Here is a 19,712-nt window from a genome sequence, read left to right as displayed (position 1 = left end):
GGGCTCCTCGTTGTTTTTACTGAAATGGTTCAGTTAAGCCATTGCCATTGGGGATGGACGTCTCCTGTGACTGAGCTGCTGTGGCTCACCAAACGTCACAAGGAGTTTTCAATGGTATATTGGGATCTTATTTTCAGATGTTATTGGGGCTTCCACAATCACTTCAACAGAGAAGCAGAACACTTGTTTCACACGTTGGAATCCTCCTATCAGAAAGCCCTGCAGTCTCACTTGAAGAACTCAGACAGCATTGTATCCCTGCCTCAGTCCGATCGCTCGTCCTCCAGTTCCCAGGAGAGCCTCAAGTAAGTCTCCGTACTTTATGACCACTGATTTTATTGACTAAGCTGCAGATGCACCTAAATGTGAGCAACTATGACATTGCACCGTTACCATTCACAACTTCATGCTTAACCTTGTGTCTCATCTCCTTGATCACTGTTCACATTTATTTCTTGACCTCAACATTTGACCAGCTCCAAAATATGGCATATGAGGTTTTTGGCTGGCAAGATATTAAAAAAAAAAAAAAAAAAAAAAACCCACACTGTTAAATATCCTGGAGTCAGTCTTGAATCCATAAATAAGTGGACAAGAGGCTTTTCATTCTCAGCCAGACAGTATTAGTCAGCCCTCCTAACTTAAAAAGACACTTGTCTGGCCTGAAATTTTTGATGCTTAGCCTTAAGCCAGAGAAGTGAGTGTATCTGTTTGTCTTTTCTTTTTCTTGTAAGAAGAGAAGTGGCCAAGCTAGATATAAACTATATAGCTGCAAAATGAATAGCTTTTCTGCTGCTTTTGTGTATCTTGGCTGTTTTTGAAGGGACGCAGTCAAAGAATTTAGACTCAAAATTTGCCCCAGCTGAAAAGCGTTAGAATTTTTTGAGGACTGTCCTATTACAATATGAATTGTAAAATCCACCTCCATCCTACAAAGAAATGTATAAAATACATTAGTCACTATTTACCTAGGACCTGAAATCTTCTTTTGCTCTGTTAATGCTCATGGTAATTTTTTCATACTCTTTTCTAAGGAGTATTATTGAGCCTCAATATTTATATTTAAACAATAAATCCTGTTAGTCTATTACTATAAGTAAATAGTTGTCTATTACGAACCCTTTATGACTATGTACTCAGTGGGGACATGAGGACGGCTTCTAAAAAGTAATTCCAGGTTTATCATAGTAATTATATAACTGCATAAATATATATTTGATATGTTTAAAAAGAAAATGAAAGAGGGCCAGGCCAGCAGTCTAGCAATAGCAGGAGAGTGTTGTGGGAGCACAGGGAGAGCTAAGTAGACATTCATCACTCAGACTAGACTGGCTCCAAAGCAAGGGTTTCAGTGCAGCAGACGTCCGTGATGAAGGACCAGTGCTGGACTGAAGGCCAGTTCTAGATTAGCAGAGAGGGGAGTAGAAAATAATCACCATTGGCAATAGACTCTTCCTGTGCCTTTGATCAGTGAAATCCCTTGGAGCATATATGTGGAGAGTTCTGAAAACAGAGGGCAGTTTTGAATGAAATCCTGAAATAAGTGGGGAGCCACTGGAGGTGTCTGAGGTTGTGGTCGGTATGGTTGTGCTTCTGTGTATATAGCAACATTTGGCACACCCTGGAGTCTGGAGAGTGGGGTCGTGATTAGGCCACTGCTATTTTTAATAACCAGTTATAAATGTAGTAATGTAGAACAAAGCCTCCTAAAATATGATGACATTTTTATAGCCAAGATTACTGGTGGCTCAAAAAAGACCTGTTTGACTTTAATAAATGTTTGTGTTTAATTTCTAGCCGTCCATTGTCTGCCAAAAGAAGTCCTACTGGGAGCACTACATCCAGAGGTGAGAGCAGGAACTGGAGGATATGTAATCACCTATTGCAGGGGAAGATTTGTAATGAAGTACGATAAAAGACTCAAATATTTCAGGGTTCAAAATAGTGATTCTGGTTATAATGAAATCTCCATTTACTGTGAAGTTGTTCTTTGGACCATTAGTCCAGTCAGATATAGCTGTTCCTGTGGTCACCAGCATATAGTGGAGGCATCTTATGTGCATGTCTCCTATGGTACTAAATTCCAAATTGATCACAAAAGTGCTTTCCCCATTGGACACGAGAGGTCTGGACCACTTCACCATCAGAGCCCTAATGCACTTGACTGCACTGGCAGGTGGGTGGACAAGCATACCTAACAGGCCTTTTCCAGCTCTGATTTTTGTTTGGCTTTTAATAGCCACCGTCTCAGTCTCCACTATGTACCCCAGTACAGGCAGGGTATCCCACAGAGGCCTTTGATACAATCAAAAGTAATATTGAGCCTCCTTGATCTTTTCCATCAAGACTTTCCAGCATGTAGAATCTTCAGAGCTTTGCTTTGGTTCCAAGCACTTGCAGCTTAATGCCTGAAGGGCATACTCTTGAGTGGGAACATCAGTGAGTGAGGGGAACAGAAAACCTTCATGAGCAGATGAGGTTACTGTTAGCAGGCCTTGCTAATAGTAATCTTCAAAGTGCAGGGTCCAGACTAATTGATTTGATCCCACTTTAATCTGCTACTAGATACCATCAGCTGAGAGCATGAGGCTATGTTTTAGTCATGGGTATTTTTAGTAAAAGTCATGGACAGGTCACTGGTAATAAACAAAAATTCACAGCCCGTGACCTGTCCATGATTTGTACTATATACCCCTGACTAAATCTTGGGTGCTCTGGGGCAGTGGGCAGCCCAGGGGTGCTGCGGGTGCTCTGGGCTGGGGAGGCAGCCCAGGACACCTGCGGTTGCTGGGGGAGGCAGCGGCCTGGGACCCCTGCTGCTGCTGGAAAGGGGGAAAGATTTGGTGGGGCTGGCGGGCTCCCTACCTGGTTCCGCATGGCTCCCCGGAAGCAGCGACATGTCCCTAGGTGTAGGCGTGGCCAGGCAGTTCTGCACACTGCCCCCGCCACAAGCACCGGCTCCGCAGCTCCCATTGATCATGGTTCCCGGCCAATGGGCGCTGCAAAGCCAGTGCTCGGGCCAGGGGCAGTGTGCGGAGCCGCCTGGCCACACCTCCGCCTAGGAGCCGAGGGACATGTTGCTGCTTCTGGGGACCCTCCGAGGTAAGCGCTGCTCGGAGCCCTCACCCCCTCCCGTGCCCCAACCCCATGCCCCAGCCCTGAGCCCCATCCCACATCCAAACTTCTGCTGCTGTTTGGAGGGGGGAGCGGGGGGGTACGGTGGCACGAGACTGCCCCAGCAGCGGCTGGTGCGGCTGGCCCAGGCCAGCCATATTGGCCACTGCAGAAGTCCCAGAGGTCCTGGAAAGTCACAGAATCCATGACTTCCATGACAGATGCCAGCCTTACATATAAGTAATATATTTTTCTGCTCACAGAAACCACTGCAGAACAGCACTGTGAATTAGTTCAAAATAGAGACCCGGTGGATGAGGCAATATATTTGAATGGACTGATGAGAGTAGGGGAAACTGTACTTAGAAAAGAACAGGGCACTGGTAATGAGATACTGCCTCAGTGAGTACATTGTGCATCGTGGTCTTTCTGGCCCTTTTAATGAGCACTGAAGTCTCATGCAGGGAACACTTGAACGTTCTTATTCAAGTGCTAACTGGGTGCTTTGAAACAAAGAGTCAAACAAATTAATCCTCACTAGTCTTGATTGTGTCTCTGTTCCCCACCCCATCTAAAGCCTCTACAGTGAGTACAAAATCCGTGTCAACCCCAGGATCTCTGCAGCGGTCTCGCAGTGACATCGATGTGAATGCAGCAGCTAGTGCCAAGTCGAAAGTAACATCTTCTGGAGCTTCCACCCCCTTCAGTTCCGCAGCAGCCCTGCCCCCAGGCTCGTACGCATCACTAGGTGAGCCTCCGTGTTCTCTTCGAAAGCAGATAATTTCTCCAGTATTATAAACGATGTGAATTTAGTATTAGATGGCTTGTTCTGAATATAAGCCATGTCTCCAACGAGAGGGTCACTAGCAGTCCAGAACCAGTCTGTTCTCTGTGGCAACTGGGGCTAAAGAAAAATACATTTCCAGAGGGAATCAGCCTTGCAGGAAACACAATTTGCTTTGAAACACTTTTCTTCCTTCCTCAGTTTCCCACTAACCAGCACATTTATGTTGTGAAGAGATGTTGTTTTGACTCTGATAGTCCAGGGGAGGATACTTGCTGCCCAGTTCACCCTGGAACTAAAGAACAGGTTTACTGCAAGTTGTGTTATGCTTTGGGTAGCATTAAGAATGTCTTAGCTGCATTTGATCCTGAGCTAAGGAGCTGTCTCTTCATATAAGTAAGGGATAGAGCAGCAAAGAAAGGAATCTGACTGATCTGTGAGTATGGTTTAGTTACTTTTTCAGCCTATGTGAAAGGCACAAGTTCACCTTCCTCCACTCAGGCTCTTTTTGAGGGTTGAAATCATGCATTGTGTTCCTTTTGCCTTTTTCTGTTGCCCCAATTTTTTCATGCTGACAAGTGAAGTCGCCATTTGATGTAGAATCTACTTTTCAGGTGGCACGGCAGGCTGCATGGATGAGGAAATACAGTTCAGAAACAGCTAAAAACAGTTGCTAGATTACTTGCTTGGTTTCACTTGTCAGTTTTCATTAGCCTAGATTTGACCCAGGGAGAGCTAATTACCTGAGCTAGGATTTAATTCTGTAATTTATTGTAATTTACATCAGCCTTATACTGATGTAACTCCATTGACTTCTACCAGATTAAGTGATTATAGCAGGTCTCTAATTGGTATGAGAACGGATACCCTTGCCTCTTGTCGTGTAGATTGCTGAACCTTAGCTGTATCTGTTGAAAGCTTGACTTCATAGCTGTCTTGTCAGTGTACTGGGAAATACTGTATGAATTACATTAGGATATATTTATATATTTTGACAGGCATCACTTACTGCTAAAATCTTTGTCTTCACTTCAGTTCATTGGCCCTGTTTGGTTCAGTGGTTTTGTTATGAAGTGTTTGCCCTGGCTTAAATTAGTTGCTCACATTGACTTCATGGTGCAGTGAAAACTGCAGACAGAATACTGGAGTTAAACGCATGTTTCTTGTCATTTCCCAAACGTTTAGAGGCTGAATACAGGAAAGTGACAGTGCTCTATTAGTCTCACTGCTCTTCTCTGATACTCTATTTCTTGTTTAAATGATGCATGGATTGGATTGGCTGTAAAGGGAACTCCTTTCCTTTTTGCCAGTAGGAAAAGTTGCATGTGCAATTTCCTGCAAGAGGAATGGGCAAGGCAAGCAAAGGAGTGGGATTTAGCAAAGCTTTGTCTTTAATACATGATTGCAATGGGACCAAACTAATCTGATTCTAAGACCTGTTCAGATGCTTCATGCTTTGAGTTGCTGATTAACCAAATTTTCTTTTCCAGTTTCATTTCTTTAATTGTATTGATTTTTTTGCTTATTTCTGTAGCTAATATACAGTGCCCATTTCTGTTAATATTACTAACTCTTCCCTATTTACCCTCTCCTTATTTTTTTTTAAATTTGCCTAAAGATGGTACTACCACTAAACCTGAGGGTAAGCAGTCTGTCTGTGTGATTGAGGTGTGTCTACAGTTGTACCACCCCTATCTGGTCTCTGTTCTCACAAAGTGTTACCTGGTTCTCATCTGTGCTCACTGGTGACCTGCATGAAGTGTTGCATGGTTGTTTGGCTCATTATGACACCATTAGATATATGTCACCTTCTCTCTAAGATCCTCCTTCAGATTAGACACCAATCTGATTTTATGACTCTTGCTTCCAATCTTTATGTGAAACTAGTTTAAAAGCAATGTTGTATACAAGTCTCCATGCTAAAAAGGTGCTGTTGGTTGAAGGTGACCTACAAAAGGATAAAAACAAAGGCTTGTGCTCGTCTTTGCTTCATTGAGATGCATAAAGAAGGTCTGCTTTGTTGTTCTAGAAGAAATTTAGGTCATGTCTACTTTTTTTTCCGGGAGACTCAGGATGACAGGAGAATTACTGAGATGATTATATTGCAAATACTAAGGAAGTGAAAGCTGGGAAAGGAAGAGGGATTTAGTCAGTTTGTTCAAACCTCTGGGTTTTGTTTGTTTTTGTTGACTCTCTTTAACTCCTGTGCCTGGTAAGCAGTTGAGAGCGAAGAGCTTTTTGTTAAAGGCTCAACACCCTTGTCCCTTCATTTAATGGTTGAGAGAGCTCCCACTCCAGTTCCTCCCAAGAAGCCATTTAAAAAAATGATTTTAAGGAAAGACAAGTCTTAATGTTCCTGATATGTCTATGGTAAAAAGGCAAGCAGAAAACTTTCTTTTTGTGGGGGAGGGAGGGAAGGCAAGGCAAGGAGGACGTGGGTGTTCATGACGAAAAAGCCAAAAAGCACAAACCCCTTTTTTTCCCCTTTTGCAAGTCATCTTTTAAGGGATGTATTATTGATTTGTGGGACTGTGTGTGAATATCCTAGATGGCTGTTTGTATTAGAATGTAGTTTCCCAAGAAGCACCACCATGTCATTGTGATGTCTGTTTTTCCCTCTGATTTCTGATAAATTGATATATTACTTATAGGGATAGATTTCTCCAGTCTCCTGAGCTGAAAATGTGTCTTGGTGTAGAGATATGAACTGGCTCTTAATCCAGTGCAAGCCTTTATGCTTTAGGATCCATCAACCATGGTGTTGGTTTAAATCAGTGTTTCTCAACCTTTTTGTGCTGGCGACCCTCTTTGGACTTAAAAAATAATTGTATGTCGTGTTCTCCTCCCCCCCCCCCCCGCGAAAAAATTGCCACCCCCTACCTTAAGCTTGGGGCTTCGAGCTTCAGCCCCCCCATGGCTCAGGGCTTCTGCAATTTAAAGTTCATTTACTGTTTTGTTTTTTTTCTTATTGGACTATCAGTCCTTATCTAGACTGTTTTTGCTGGAGGACTCTCTGGAGACAAAAACAAGGAATGCGAAACTTTATTATATTCTTCATATTACAAATGTAAAAATTCACTCACACACACACACACTCCGGCCCCTTTGTTCTGAACAGTACCCCCTTTTGGGCTCTCTCTACATATCATAAAAGATACAAACTCATTTTTTAGGTCACCTCTAAGCAACTATTTTAGAATCGCCACGTTTTTCTGTGCAATGTAGATTGACCTTTGCAGTGCAGTAGTGCTCATGAAGTGTATGTGTAGTCTTCTCAGGACCAATATCTCAGATTAGGAGAAAGCCAGAAGTGGGATATGCCAGTTACATAAGTGCAAGTTAAAAGCTGAATATCAGATTTAAAAAACACTGTCGCCTGGATAGCTCTGTAAAGCACCATGCTTGAAATTTACCACATGCTGAGAGCCATCACAGGGCCTATGCACAACTTATGTCTTGTGCTGTCCATCTGCACAAAGGTGAATTGGGCGCTATATCCAGTTAGTACCCACTCCTGCAGCCCTTTTGACTGTGTAGCTCCCTTGCTCATCACTGGGAGGTGTGTATGCAGAAAGGTTGCAGAAATCAGGCTTTGTAGAGCTATACAAATAGTTACTATGATCCAAATAACTGGTCATGGATGTGTAGAAACTTTCCCAATGTAACTTTCCAGTTACATTCCGTGGAGAAACACATTCTGAGCTTGCTGTGCAAACACTGTTAAGATTTCTGTACTACTATCCCTGGAGAGGGGGTGGTTCAGAACCTGCAATACGTTAGGCTGTGCCAACAGCTCTAAATTTCCAAACAGATTGTGGATAGGTGTATTGTTACGAAGTTGGGAAGTTCAGATGGGATGAGTTCTGCCCCTCTTTGGTATCTTTAGTATTCCCGTCAGTGTCTAGCAGTCATCCAGACTAGTACAATTTTTTCAAATAAAAGTATTATTATAGTACAGTATAATGACTTCTCCTCAGACCTTTATAGGAATTTTGAAGTCCTTCTAAGCACAAGCTCACACATCTTACAGAAACCATGGGGCTGGGAACAAACAAATTACTTGCAGCTCTTGGCTTCAAAGTAGTGTGATTTGTTCCTATCAAGAAACTGGCAGTTAAGTTTCATGTTAAAAAATGCTTTGAACTGATGCAGTTAATCTGTGTGGGGCCAAATTCAGAATTCGATTACATGGTATAAATATGGAGTAACTCCATTCCAGTCAATGAGGCTTTCTTTGGAATTATGCCATTATAACAGAGATCAGAATCTGACCGTATGTAATTTTTAACATACTGTGAAGGGAACATGTGTGTCTTTTTTTTTTTTTTTAACCAATGATCAGGGAAGAAATCATCTTTCCAAATAACCTTCCTTCCCTCCCCAGGCCCACAGATAACCACATGTCCTTGATTTGATTGTGTTTTTCCCGAAGTGAGCATTACCACATATTTTACAGCACATATTTTACAGGGTAATCTGACGCTAGAAATAAATTTCTACATTTATTATGTCTATATTGCACTACCTGGATATCTCCTTTTATAAGGGGTCTGATTTTCATCCTAGTTAACCTTTAAATGTATTTTGCAAACAAATGACTGCAGTCAGAGAGCATTGATTTATTTCAGTGTTCCACGTGTCTTAAAAAGAAGGTAACTGATTACTCATGACTATATTTATATATACATCCACGAACTTTGCTTATTCTTCTGCCCCTGTATTGTCATGAAACCTAATGACTCCCAGTTTTGAAACAGATTTTCTGTTAAAAAAGGGCCTATGTAAGGACTGTACTTTCCCTTGCCCTTTTTGCCTTATTTCCAAAGTGAGCACAAACATAACCCTTCAGACACTAAAGACTAACCTCTCCCATAAAGGGAAGAGAATGGCATATAGCTATATGAATTTTGTCCATTGGAAAAAAAATAAACCCTAATTGTTTAGTGTGTTTGTTAATCTCACAAGTTCATACGGAGTGGTCAGATGAGTGATAAATATTGTTTATTGAGCCTCAACAGAGCACTTGGAGAAGCACAAACTTACAAGAAGACGTCGTCCCTCTTCTGTCCTGCTATCCTTCCTTTCACAGCACTCCGATGGAGTTCGTAGTTTAGCCTGAGTAAGGGCTTTAAGATTTGTCCATAAATCTGAATGAGTATTCTAGCTGAAACAGAGATACTTAGAAGATGGATTTCTTTCCTATTTTGGTCTATGGGGGCGACCCATGTCACACTTTTGGCAAGCTGTTTATTTGGTTTCCAGGAAAATGTACTTTACTTTACCTAGTTATTTAAGCAAAGCAGCACTGAAGCATTGTCGTGATGTGGTTCATTCAACTCTCTGTACTCTGGAGGTCCTACATTTTCAGCATAAAGTCTGTTGATAACCTTGGATGCATTGAGATTTGCTTGCATGGTAAGGCACTTATTAGCATGAATAAAACTGGCAAAATCTGGTGGCCCTTATGTTTGTAAAATAGGACTTCTGCTAGATGTGGCTGGAATCCATATTGATGCTCATTGTAAACTCATTTATATGAATAACTATATAGTTGATAACCCTTAAGCTTTTGTTTTACTAGTAGATGGGCACAGATGCCATCTAGTGGTGAATCAGTTAAATGATTCTCAGAACCTGCTACAGGCTTTTTTAAAAATCTTTTTCATCACATGGAGAATTGGCCCACTCGCGTAGATATGTGATCTCACACAGAGAGAACATCAGTTATCGTCCGTGTTCATATCAGTTGTTAACATTTGATTGTGATTATCTTTTTCCAAAAGCGCTGAGTTGATTAAACCGTATTATGGATTTATTTTTATTAATTTTCAGATAGTGCACTAAAAGAACTCTCCTTCACAGTAGAGCATACAGGCTAGATCCGCAAGGTACCATGCACTTCTACCTCCCTCTGCATCCAATGGGAGTCGAAGGTGCTCGTTATCTAACAAAAGGAGCTCAGAACCTTCCATGATGAAGCCCTTGAGGATAAGAATTGTTCAGAAGAAATCCTTGTGTTTATTTCAGTGTGTGAATACATGAAAATGTCCAACTTAAGTGTTTTTAATATATCATATTTATATATATAAATGAATAAAGTTATTTCTGGCTTGAGACATTGGGCCAGATTCTGATCACAGTTATGTCTTTGTAAATCTGATGCCACTCCATTGAAGTCAATTAAATTATGGTGGATTATTTAGATAATATCTTAGAAATATATCTGCCTGATCTAACTATTTCAATTGACCAAATTTCTGCATTTGTTACAAACCTGAACTTGGGCCTGGTTCATTGACTCTGTCTGTTTTTAAAATTACCAGGGCTTTTTAGTCTTTAAAACTACTGAACACAAAGGAAAAGCTTTCTGTACCGAGAGCAGAATCTGGTGTCATGGGTCAAGTCTCAACCAAGGGCAAATTTTTATGCCTGCATTTTATGATTCCTAGAAAATAGCCTGGGCATTTCCTTTATCTGTCCTCTTTACAGTAACATTGCCATTGAGCTACAGTAATTCTTTTGGAGAGGATCAGAAAAATTGGTGATTACAAATTATGACTCATTGCCTCTGCAGTTTGAATTGATATGAAAACAAAGCCAGTGAAAAAAAGAAGGCTTCCTGGGCTCTTTTTGCCCTGCCTTTTGGGAAGTATCTATTCATTGTTTGGATCGGATGCATTTTTCTAGTAAGTGCTGCATGAAATTCATTATTCCGGCTGGGATGTAATGACTCAGTAGAGAAAGTGGCTTATAGTCAGAGGCAGCACAATTGGACTATGTGCAAATGCAAATTCTAGGCTACAGCATCTTCCTCGCAGGTTACTCAGAGACCTTAGAAAAATGCTTTCTGTTACTGTAAATAGTGCAATGTGTCTTACCAAGCTATCCTATAGACTTGGGATTTTCATAGCAAGCCAGAGGATTTAGATCTATTTTCCATTATTTTTAATGGGAATATGTGGCTAAATCCTACAGACTAATTTAAAAATCACACCTCTGTGTGTGTGTGTCTACATATATATATATGTATATATTGCTGTAACCATAAGGAAACAATATATCCCAGAGGTGAGTTAATAATGTATGAATTATCCCAGAATCCCTCTAGGTTGTGTTCCATCTCAGTCAAACCTGCCTGCAGGGACCTAATGAAATAATGATTTTGATTTCCATGTGATCATCTTTGTTTCTGATTGACATAAGCCTTGTGTTTTGGGGTGCCGTGTTTGTGGCATCTATTGCACCAGCTCGGCAACAGCTGCTTGGGCGAGAGGGTGGGAAAGGCTTCTGCACACATCTCTCTCGTTTAAATCCATTCATAGTGCAGGTTGCTCAGCTAACTCATTATTCAGTGTTTGGGGGATGGGAAAGGTTTAGAATCTTCCGCAGTCATTCACAGAGCAGGAGCTTGAAAGCATTTGGTATGTGATCTGTAAGAGTAAATGCCCTGGCTAAAGATAAATAGATAGACTTGTAACTGTTAAAAGTCAGAGACCATAACTTTGGAAAGAACATTCATGGTTAAGGTTAAGACGAGCTTTCCATTTAAAGTTCAGCTGCTCAAAGTGCTCTAAAATCGGGACAGTTAATTAGATTACTTTGAAATTTGGTGTGCATCATGGGGGCCCAGGGTATTGTCAAATTTGGGGTCATTTGGCCAAGGAGTTCCCGCAACACATCTTCCTGAAAAAGCAGCTTTTCTTAAAGTTGACACAGTCTGTCATTGTTTTTTCCCCTCACAGACAGAGCTCAAACCAGAGCTCAGGTCATTGCACCAGGGTCTCAAATGCTCAAGGGACCCCCAACAGAGTGCCTGGCACCCACCCCCATCCTTTGGGGGACTTCAGATTAAAATGTTACTTGAAAAGCAGTTTGCTTCTCTAGGTAGGCATGCTAGGGCTTGCGTGCCTATTCACGTGCCTAATAGATTATACTGAGCATGTGCAGAGAGGCTATCTAGCTGGAAAACTACCTTTACATCACAACACTTGAGTGGGTCTGAGAGTATGTTATGGTTACTGAATCTTAGACCAGACCGGGCACTGAGAGTTCCAGTCCAATCCAGTGCAGAAATCTGAAGTAAAAACAGCAGGTATATTGTGCCAGTCTGCCTCTGTCACAGTTTTTATTTTGGGGAACTATAATCGGAGTATAGAGCAATTAAAGTTGCTTGAAACCATTTTTTGAAAAGAAACTATGCAAGCAAATGCTCACTGGAAGGGGAGAGTGATTAGGGATAGAAAAGTAGTTGGGAAGGGGGGAGAGGGGTTGGGATCAGGTGAGGGGACTGGGGGACTATGACGAGATGGGGGGACATTGGGAAAGGGGGGGAGTGATGGGGGACTGGGGGAGAACAGGGGCAGATGTGCCTGTAAGTCCCACATTCCCTTTCTGTCTGTGTGCCGTGATCAGGTGGTCCACAGCCTGTCTTCGGGGGTGTGATCCCCCCCCTCCCCTTCCCTGCTCCTCATCGTATGAGCCAGGTTCTGGAGGGAGCTTTCCTATCAGAGAATGTCTGAACTCCTCACCCTCTGGGATCTGGGGGTCCCTGCTCCCGGAGGTGTCTGAGCCCAGCTCCCTGCCCCCATGTTTGCGTGCCAGGATCTAGGGGCCCCTGCGCATCTGTGGGGGTTTGACCCCTCCTTAACTGCCCCCACCTCCTGTGACCCAGGTTCTGGGGGTGTCTAAGCCCCTCTCTCTATCCCCCCATTTGAGCCAGGATCTGGGGAACCTTGCCCCTCGGGGGAGGGGGCAGGGGGACATGCTCAGCATACAATGCTGCGACTGTGCTTAGGAGCCGAGAACAGGTATACTTGACACAGGTCAGAAACTCTCCAGCACTGGGGAGAGGGGACGTGAATGGAGCAGTTCACACATCTCAGACTACATTCATCTCCATGAGGTATTCTCTTTCTGCTGAGAACATCTCATTGAGATGAAGGGCCTCTTAACAGCCCTCTGAGCCTGCTGTGGTGCTGATGGAGGTGAGTGCCTGTCCCCTCCATTCTCCCTCTCATTTCATATGATATTATAATGGAGCCCCAGCTCTGTTCTAGCTAAGGATGGGAAGCCCAAAAGGAGGACTCCTTAGTACTCTGATGTCCCTTACGTGGGTTCTTGAAATTTGCTATGCCTCATGGGAGTGTAGTCTGGGGTTAGTGATTCAAATGTGAGGTCATTTGAGCAAGGAGTTCCCGCGAAACAGCCCCAGGGGAAAAAAACTGCATTTTATTAAATTCACAGATTCTAGCAAGTTTGAATTCTGAAATGCACCCTGGGCAGAAATCTGAGAATGAAGTGTAAACTGTAGAGGAAAATCTGCCTATGTCAGAGTGTTTGGGTTTGTTTTACAAAAACAACAAGGAGTCCGGTGGCACCTTAAAGACTAACAGATTTATTTGGGCATAAGCTTTTGTGGGTAAAAAACCTCACTTCTTCAGATGCATGGAGTGAAAATTACAGATGCAGGCATTATATAATGACACATGAAGGGTTTGTTTTGTTAGTTAGTTAGTTTATTATTATTTTATTTCATTTTTCAGAAATGTAATCTGAGTACAGCAGAATATTCAGAAGTACAGAATATTCAGTACAGCAGAATATGCTGAAACTTTTTTGAAAAGAAAATAAATTGCACACGTGAATGCTGACTGAGGGAAGGGGTGGTTAGGGGTGCAAGGGTAGGTGGTAGTAGAGGAAGATGGGTCTGGGTCTGCAGCAAAGGATGGGGCTATTGTGGGGGGGATAAATGGAAATGGGTGGAAGGGGAGGGAAGGGGTTGGAGGGCTTAGGTAAAGGGGAAGAGAGTAGGGATTCGGGGAGGAGAAGACATGAGGGGTTGGAGAATGTGAGAGGTAGCAGAGGAAGATGGGGGTTTAGGAGTGGAGGGGTTTGCTAGCCCTGAATTCTCCCCTTCCGTGTGTATGCTGGGATCTGGGGGAGCCCTACCCCTCTGCAGTGCTCTGAACCCCTGTCTCTGCCCACTGTGCTTTCTGGGATCTTGGGGACCCTGCTCCTCTTCAACTCACACATCTGAAAACCAGGAAGTAGAGTTAAGGGAAATGCCCCCACAAACTTCAGTCTGCTCTCTTTGGGTGGTGCCCCGCTAACATGCACACTCCCACTTGGCCTTTTCACTAATGGACAGGTGCTACCCGCACTTGCCTTGTGCTCGAACGCTCAGCCTGCTCCCCAGACAGAATACCACCCTGGTAAAATGTAACCACTGCTTCATACCCTTTCCCAACCCCTTCACACTAGCTCACAGAATAGCACCTAAACCTGTACTTTCCCATACCCATCATTAAATCCACAGACTGCTCTCATATCCCACCTCACTACTGACAACATGCATGGCAGGAAGCCCCAAGTGTCCTGCTACTGACACCACCTACACAATTCTGTATTGAAATGATGCAGACTGGAACCGCAAGGCACACTGGTACCTCTTTCTTTTGATAATCACCTGCGGGGGACTCAGAGCCAGATTGTCTCATGTCACAAGCACAGCTCTTCCAAGCTGCTCCAACTTCTTCCTCCACCATTTAATGCAATGATACATAACACAGTGAATACAGCTAGAGTGCATGGAGATCATTCCCAGGGACCATTGTCAGCTCCAGAGTTAAGGTTGCGTGAGTCTTTAACTTCACTCTGTATTTCCCAGTTTTCAGATGTTTGAATTTTGCTGAACTCATTATTCCAGAAGGGCACAAGCCATCACTGGGCAACCTCTGTGTTAAGTTTTCTGCCATTTCACATGCTTCCATAGAAATGTTTTTTAGAGACATTAAAGGCCATTTTCTCCCTGTAACCGAGGGAAGAATTTGGCCCTAAGGTTATTGAGAGAATTTGCCCCTTCAGTTGTTTCCTTTATTTGTGTATGGTCTGGGACAAAGTAATCCCAGAGTGACCTATTATCATAACATTATGATATATCCACCCTTATATCATCATTGTGTATCAATGGGTGGTGAGTTTTCAGTGCTTTCATATAATGGCACAGTATCATGGAACAAAGATGGGATAGCATCATGTTATACTGGGAGTCACAACTCTGCAATGCTTGAAATTAATTTAGTTCTCTTCAGTTGCTGGGCCTGCACCATGTAAGGCAAGCATATGGAAATGGGGAGAATGCCATACATTTGTGGATTAGGTAACCCCCATCTCACTTGCATGGTGGTGGGACATCTGCTTGTCTTTCAGTTCCAGTTACATACTCAGTTAAAAATACAGTGCCTGTTTAAAAGGATGAGAAAATTTAAATCCTGTTACTGAAATAAGGATAAAACTCTTCTCTCAGAGCAAGGTGGCCATTCTCAGTGCTGATATCTCTCCCCCAACATGTGAGGAACCCCCATTGAATTCAGGAAGAATTTTGTGCATGGTAGAAAGACCAGGTATCAGTTTTGAGATCTGCCAAGCAAAACAGAAGGCAGACTTTTACTTCGAAGCCCTGATTCAAAGCCCAGGGAAGTCAATGGAAGTCTTTCCATTAACTTCAAAAGGCACTGGATAGGGCCTGAATGCTTTATTAGCATGACTGGAAACAAGCATGCATTGATTTATTTTGACATTTGTGTTCTGTTCCTCTGACTCTTTCCCTCCTACTTAACGGGGCTGGCATTTAAAAAGAAAAATGATGTCTTGGTTCCTCTGCAGGAAGATCTTGATGTCTTGGAGTTTAGCCGTGTGTTTTATAAATGGAGAACAATTGTTTATTACAATTAGTTCCAATTTCCTTCTGCTGTTTAAGAAATCCATTTCTCACTTTATCAGACACAGGAGGAACAGAAAAGTTCTGGGACCTCAAACCGAAAAAAGGGGGGGGAGTGCGCGCAAAAGGAAAATTTCAGACTTCTCCCATCTTATCCATGCTGTCAGGGCAGGCTGACCTCTAGCACATACAGGTTACTGATGATATTTCCCCATGAAATCCATTAGTTTAGACTTTGAATTTCATCACATTTGCCATCTGGTACTTTGTACAATGCTCAGTCCTTTCCATCAGGATCTTGAAAAGTTTGGAGGATAAGATAGAACAGACTAAACTCTTGTATAGAGTTGCCACCTCCTAAGGTACGATATGGGCCTGTGTCACCCACACTTCTTTTTTTTTCTTCACACATAGTACTGCTGCCGCCATGGACGTCTAGAAATAGAGCACAGCCTGCGTGCCAAATTCTGCACAAATTGTGCAAACCCACCGAGATCAGTGGGATGGAAGTCCGCGTAGAATTTGCCACATTGAGGCAGGGAACATATGGAGCTAGCTATTCTCTTCTGCTGGAGCTCTGCTGGGAGCAGAGGAAGTGACAGGGAGCTGGGGCTAGTCCCAGCCATGTGATTCTCCAAGCTGCTGCCAGGCAGCTGTAAGTTTCACCACTGACATTCGCTCTTTAATGGAATTTACACCAGGTTAGGGATAGCACAGCAGCATTCTGCCATGTCCCCTACTCCCTGCTGACACATCCCCTCCTATGCTAGATGGGGAGGAAGGCAGCAGATACAGACCTGGATCACCATATTTACACCCACCAGACAGTTCCCACCAAAGGGAACTCTCTTCTGGGTAGTGGTGATTGGATATTGGCCCCTTTTCCTGAGCAGTGCTTAGGGGCTGCAATGCTGTAGAGAATCTGGCCCAGGATTTCTACTATGCCAAGGCTGGAAATATTTTTTTCAATGGGAGAATCTCTATAAATTCCGAAGCCTTCTTAGCTAATGTTTTTAAAATAGAACACATGTATTTTCAGTGTCCCAAGTTCAGCTTCAGCCCATGTTTCTCACTTCTCATCTGCAAATGAGAACCCGTTCTTATGTTTGTTTTTCCTCTGAAATTGAAGTTTCCTGTTAGAAATACAATGTGACAGGTTTATCAGACGTGTTTTCTAGCCATGTTACCAGTGTTGTGAGAGTTCTGACAGAAAAAACACAGCTGTCAATCTGTTCAGTCAATCCCAAACTGCCGACGTCTGTCTTGTCCTGTGTGCATTTGTCTTGTCTCATAGGAAGTGTGAGGTCTTCAGGGCAGGAAATGTGCATCTATCTGTGTTTGTAATGCACCAGTTACATTTATGGTGCTGTGTAAATGTTCTGTAACAACAACAGTGCAGACAGATTTATGTGATCAGTGGATGACATTGTCCAGAATGTGTAATCTTTTACATGTCTCTTTATTTCCTCTGATTATCATGCCTGAAACTTGAACTTGTTCTCTGAATGCAGTGTTGGTACTGGCATCAAGCCCAGGACTGTTTCAAGTTTGGCCGAGAACTGAGGTGTTGAAAAGGACTGACAGAGGTTTTCTTTTTGTTGGTCTTAATCATCGTTCCTTTTCCAGCAACTAAAGACTCATAATTGTGTCCAAGCATTGGAAAGAACATACTGTCGGGAACAGCCCTGATCAAGCAGGGACATGCACTGAACAAGCTAATGGGTCTTTTCCAACTAAAATTTCTGTGAGGGAGAAATAAAAGCCCTCTGAACAAGAAACTTTATACGAATTCTTTGCTTAAAAAAATAAAGGGCAGGCACAGGATTTCTCTCACAGTGTTAATTGCGTCGCATGGGACTCTCCATTACAATTAAAGCTGCACTAACTTGGGGGGTAAATATGTTGAATTTATATGCACCAAGGGTAACTCTTAGAGATGACGTTTCCAACATGAGCATAATGGGCACACCTGGGACAAATACACATGGCCAGGTGGTGTCAGCAGAATCTGTTACTGACGCATGCCAGTTTGCAAGTGTAGATAGGGTTATGAAAGCATCGGTGCCTAAACGTGAGATTTTCTGGGTGCACCTCTTATGCCCATATTAGAAACTTTGTTCCTTCTTGTTAAAAAGCATTTTAATTGCGTTTTAAACTGCAAGTGCCATTCCAGGGAATTCACTTCTTATCATTGTTACTGTTGCAAAAAAAAAAATTCAGTATAGAACAGACAGCAAGTTAGAAGCCACAGCAAAGTTTCCCCTTGGAACCAAGCTGCTAACATTCCACTTTTCTTTGCGTTCCCCAGGTCGGATCCGTACGAGGAGGCAAAGCTCTGGAAGTGCCACAAGTGTTACCTCAACGCCTGCCGATACCCGAGGCCGCAGCCGTGCTAAAGTAGTTTCACAGTCCCAGCGTAAGAAGCCTTTCTTTTAAGAGAGGGGCAGGAGCTATATTTATTAATATTATCTCTTATTTGTATTGTGGCATGACCCCAGCCAAGAATGGGGCCGCATTGTGCTAGGCACTGCATGCACATATCACAGAAAGACGGTCAGCCCCAAAGAGCTCACAGTCCAAGTCGTCGTTAAAGAATAGGGCCTGAGATTTGAATTTTTAAGCATAGAAACTGCCAGTTTTCTGCTCAGCACAATTGAAAAATTCCAGTCGTGTAAAGTTTGTTACTATGTATCATACTAGATGATATATATTGAACTTAAATCTGTAAAGTACTACCTAGTGGGACACCTTCCTTGTATCTGCAGCCTGCTACTGTCTGTTGGGTTCCTGTTCTCCCAAGCTTCTCTTGCTTACATTATCCCATCTCCATATGTGATAAGCATGAGCTGTCTAAGTTAATGTGTAAAATGGCAGGGGTTGCTATCTCTACTGCATAGATTTAGGAAAAAAGATGTGCTCTCTCATCCACATGGCATATCCTGGCTCTGAAGTTCTGGTTTCCTTGCATGGCATGGTTCCCCCATGAAGGGAAAGCAGAATATCTGCCGTATGGGTCTGAGAGGAGAATTTTGACCTAGGGCTCAGGAGGTTTGCATATGGGGAGTATGTTCCCAAGGAGAGGAAGTGCCTCTTCATAGACTTAAGTTTGCATGGGAGGGTGGGAAGAGTACTCTTTGTTATGAGGACTTGTCTTGCTTTGCAGCCTCACTGAAAAATGTCTGCTCTGTTCATGGTGTCACTTCTTCACTGAATGTCAGGCCAGAGCAGTGGTGGGCAAACTATGGCCAGCCGTTTTAAGCCGGCCCTCAAGCTCCCGCTGGGGAGCAGGGTCTGGGGCTTGCCCCGCTCTGGCTCTCCAGCCTGGGAGCAGGGTCGGAGGCTTCTCCATGATGCTTCTGGAAGCAACGGTTCTGGCTCCTATGTGTAGGGGCAGCCAGGGGGCTCCGCTCTGCATGCTGCCCCCACCCCAAGTGCCGCCCCCGCAGCTCCCATTGGCCGGGAACTGCAGCCAATGGGAGCTGCAGGGGCGGCGCCTGCAGATGGGGCAGCGCGCAGATCTACCTGGCCGCAGCTCCGCATAGGAGCCAGATTGGGTACATGGCTGCTGCTTCCAGGAGCTGCTTGAGGTGAGCGCCACCTGGCGCCTGCACCCTGAGCCTCTCCCTGCATGCCAACCCCCTGCCCCAGCCCTGATCCCCCTCCCACCCTCCAAACCCCTTGGTCCCAGCCCAGAGCAGCTGCCTGCACCCAAACCCCTCATGCCCAGCCCCACCCCAGAGCCCTCACCCCCAGCCGGAGCCCAAGCACCCTATTCGCCTGCCCCAGCCCGGAGCCCCCTCACGCACCCTGATCTCCTCATTTCTGGCTCCACCCTGGGGCCCGCCCCCCAAACCAGAGCCTTCACCCCCTTCTGCACCCCAACCCCAATTTTGTGAGCATTAATGGCCCACCATACAATTTCTATTCCCAGATGTGGCCCTCGGGCCAAAAAGTTTGCCCACCCCTGGGCTAAAGGGAAGAGGGAACAGGCAGTTTTAAAGTCATTATATTGGAGATGGTTTCAAACAGAAAACCTCAAGGCTTGAAGACCTTCATACTGTGGTGGTGATAGGCTGGGATTTGGATGCCTGGATC

General features: G+C 43.8%; 1 protein-coding gene across 9 annotated transcripts in view; it reads left to right on the top strand.

The window, feature by feature from the left end:
* The window catches only part of CLASP1 (cytoplasmic linker associated protein 1), a 268,601-nt gene that overhangs the window by 149,002 nt on the left and 99,887 nt on the right, over positions 1 to 19,712 (top strand). For all 9 annotated transcript variants that reach the window (XM_024197588.1, XM_029910590.1, XM_029910586.1 and 6 more), the window contains 4 exons: positions 138 to 305; positions 1,798 to 1,847; positions 3,692 to 3,862; positions 17,926 to 18,033. In XM_024197588.1, coding sequence (XP_024053356.1) covers positions 138 to 305; positions 1,798 to 1,847; positions 3,692 to 3,862; positions 17,926 to 18,033 — 497 coding nt within the window. The remainder of the gene's footprint in view (positions 1 to 137; positions 306 to 1,797; positions 1,848 to 3,691; positions 3,863 to 17,925; positions 18,034 to 19,712) is intronic.

Source organism: Terrapene carolina, unplaced genomic scaffold, assembly GCF_002925995.2.
Source record: "Terrapene carolina triunguis isolate 2854851 unplaced genomic scaffold, T_m_triunguis-2.0 Scaffold62, whole genome shotgun sequence".
NCBI lineage: Eukaryota > Metazoa > Chordata > Testudines > Emydidae > Terrapene > Terrapene triunguis.
This window is presented reverse-complemented; position numbering and strand designations above follow the sequence as displayed.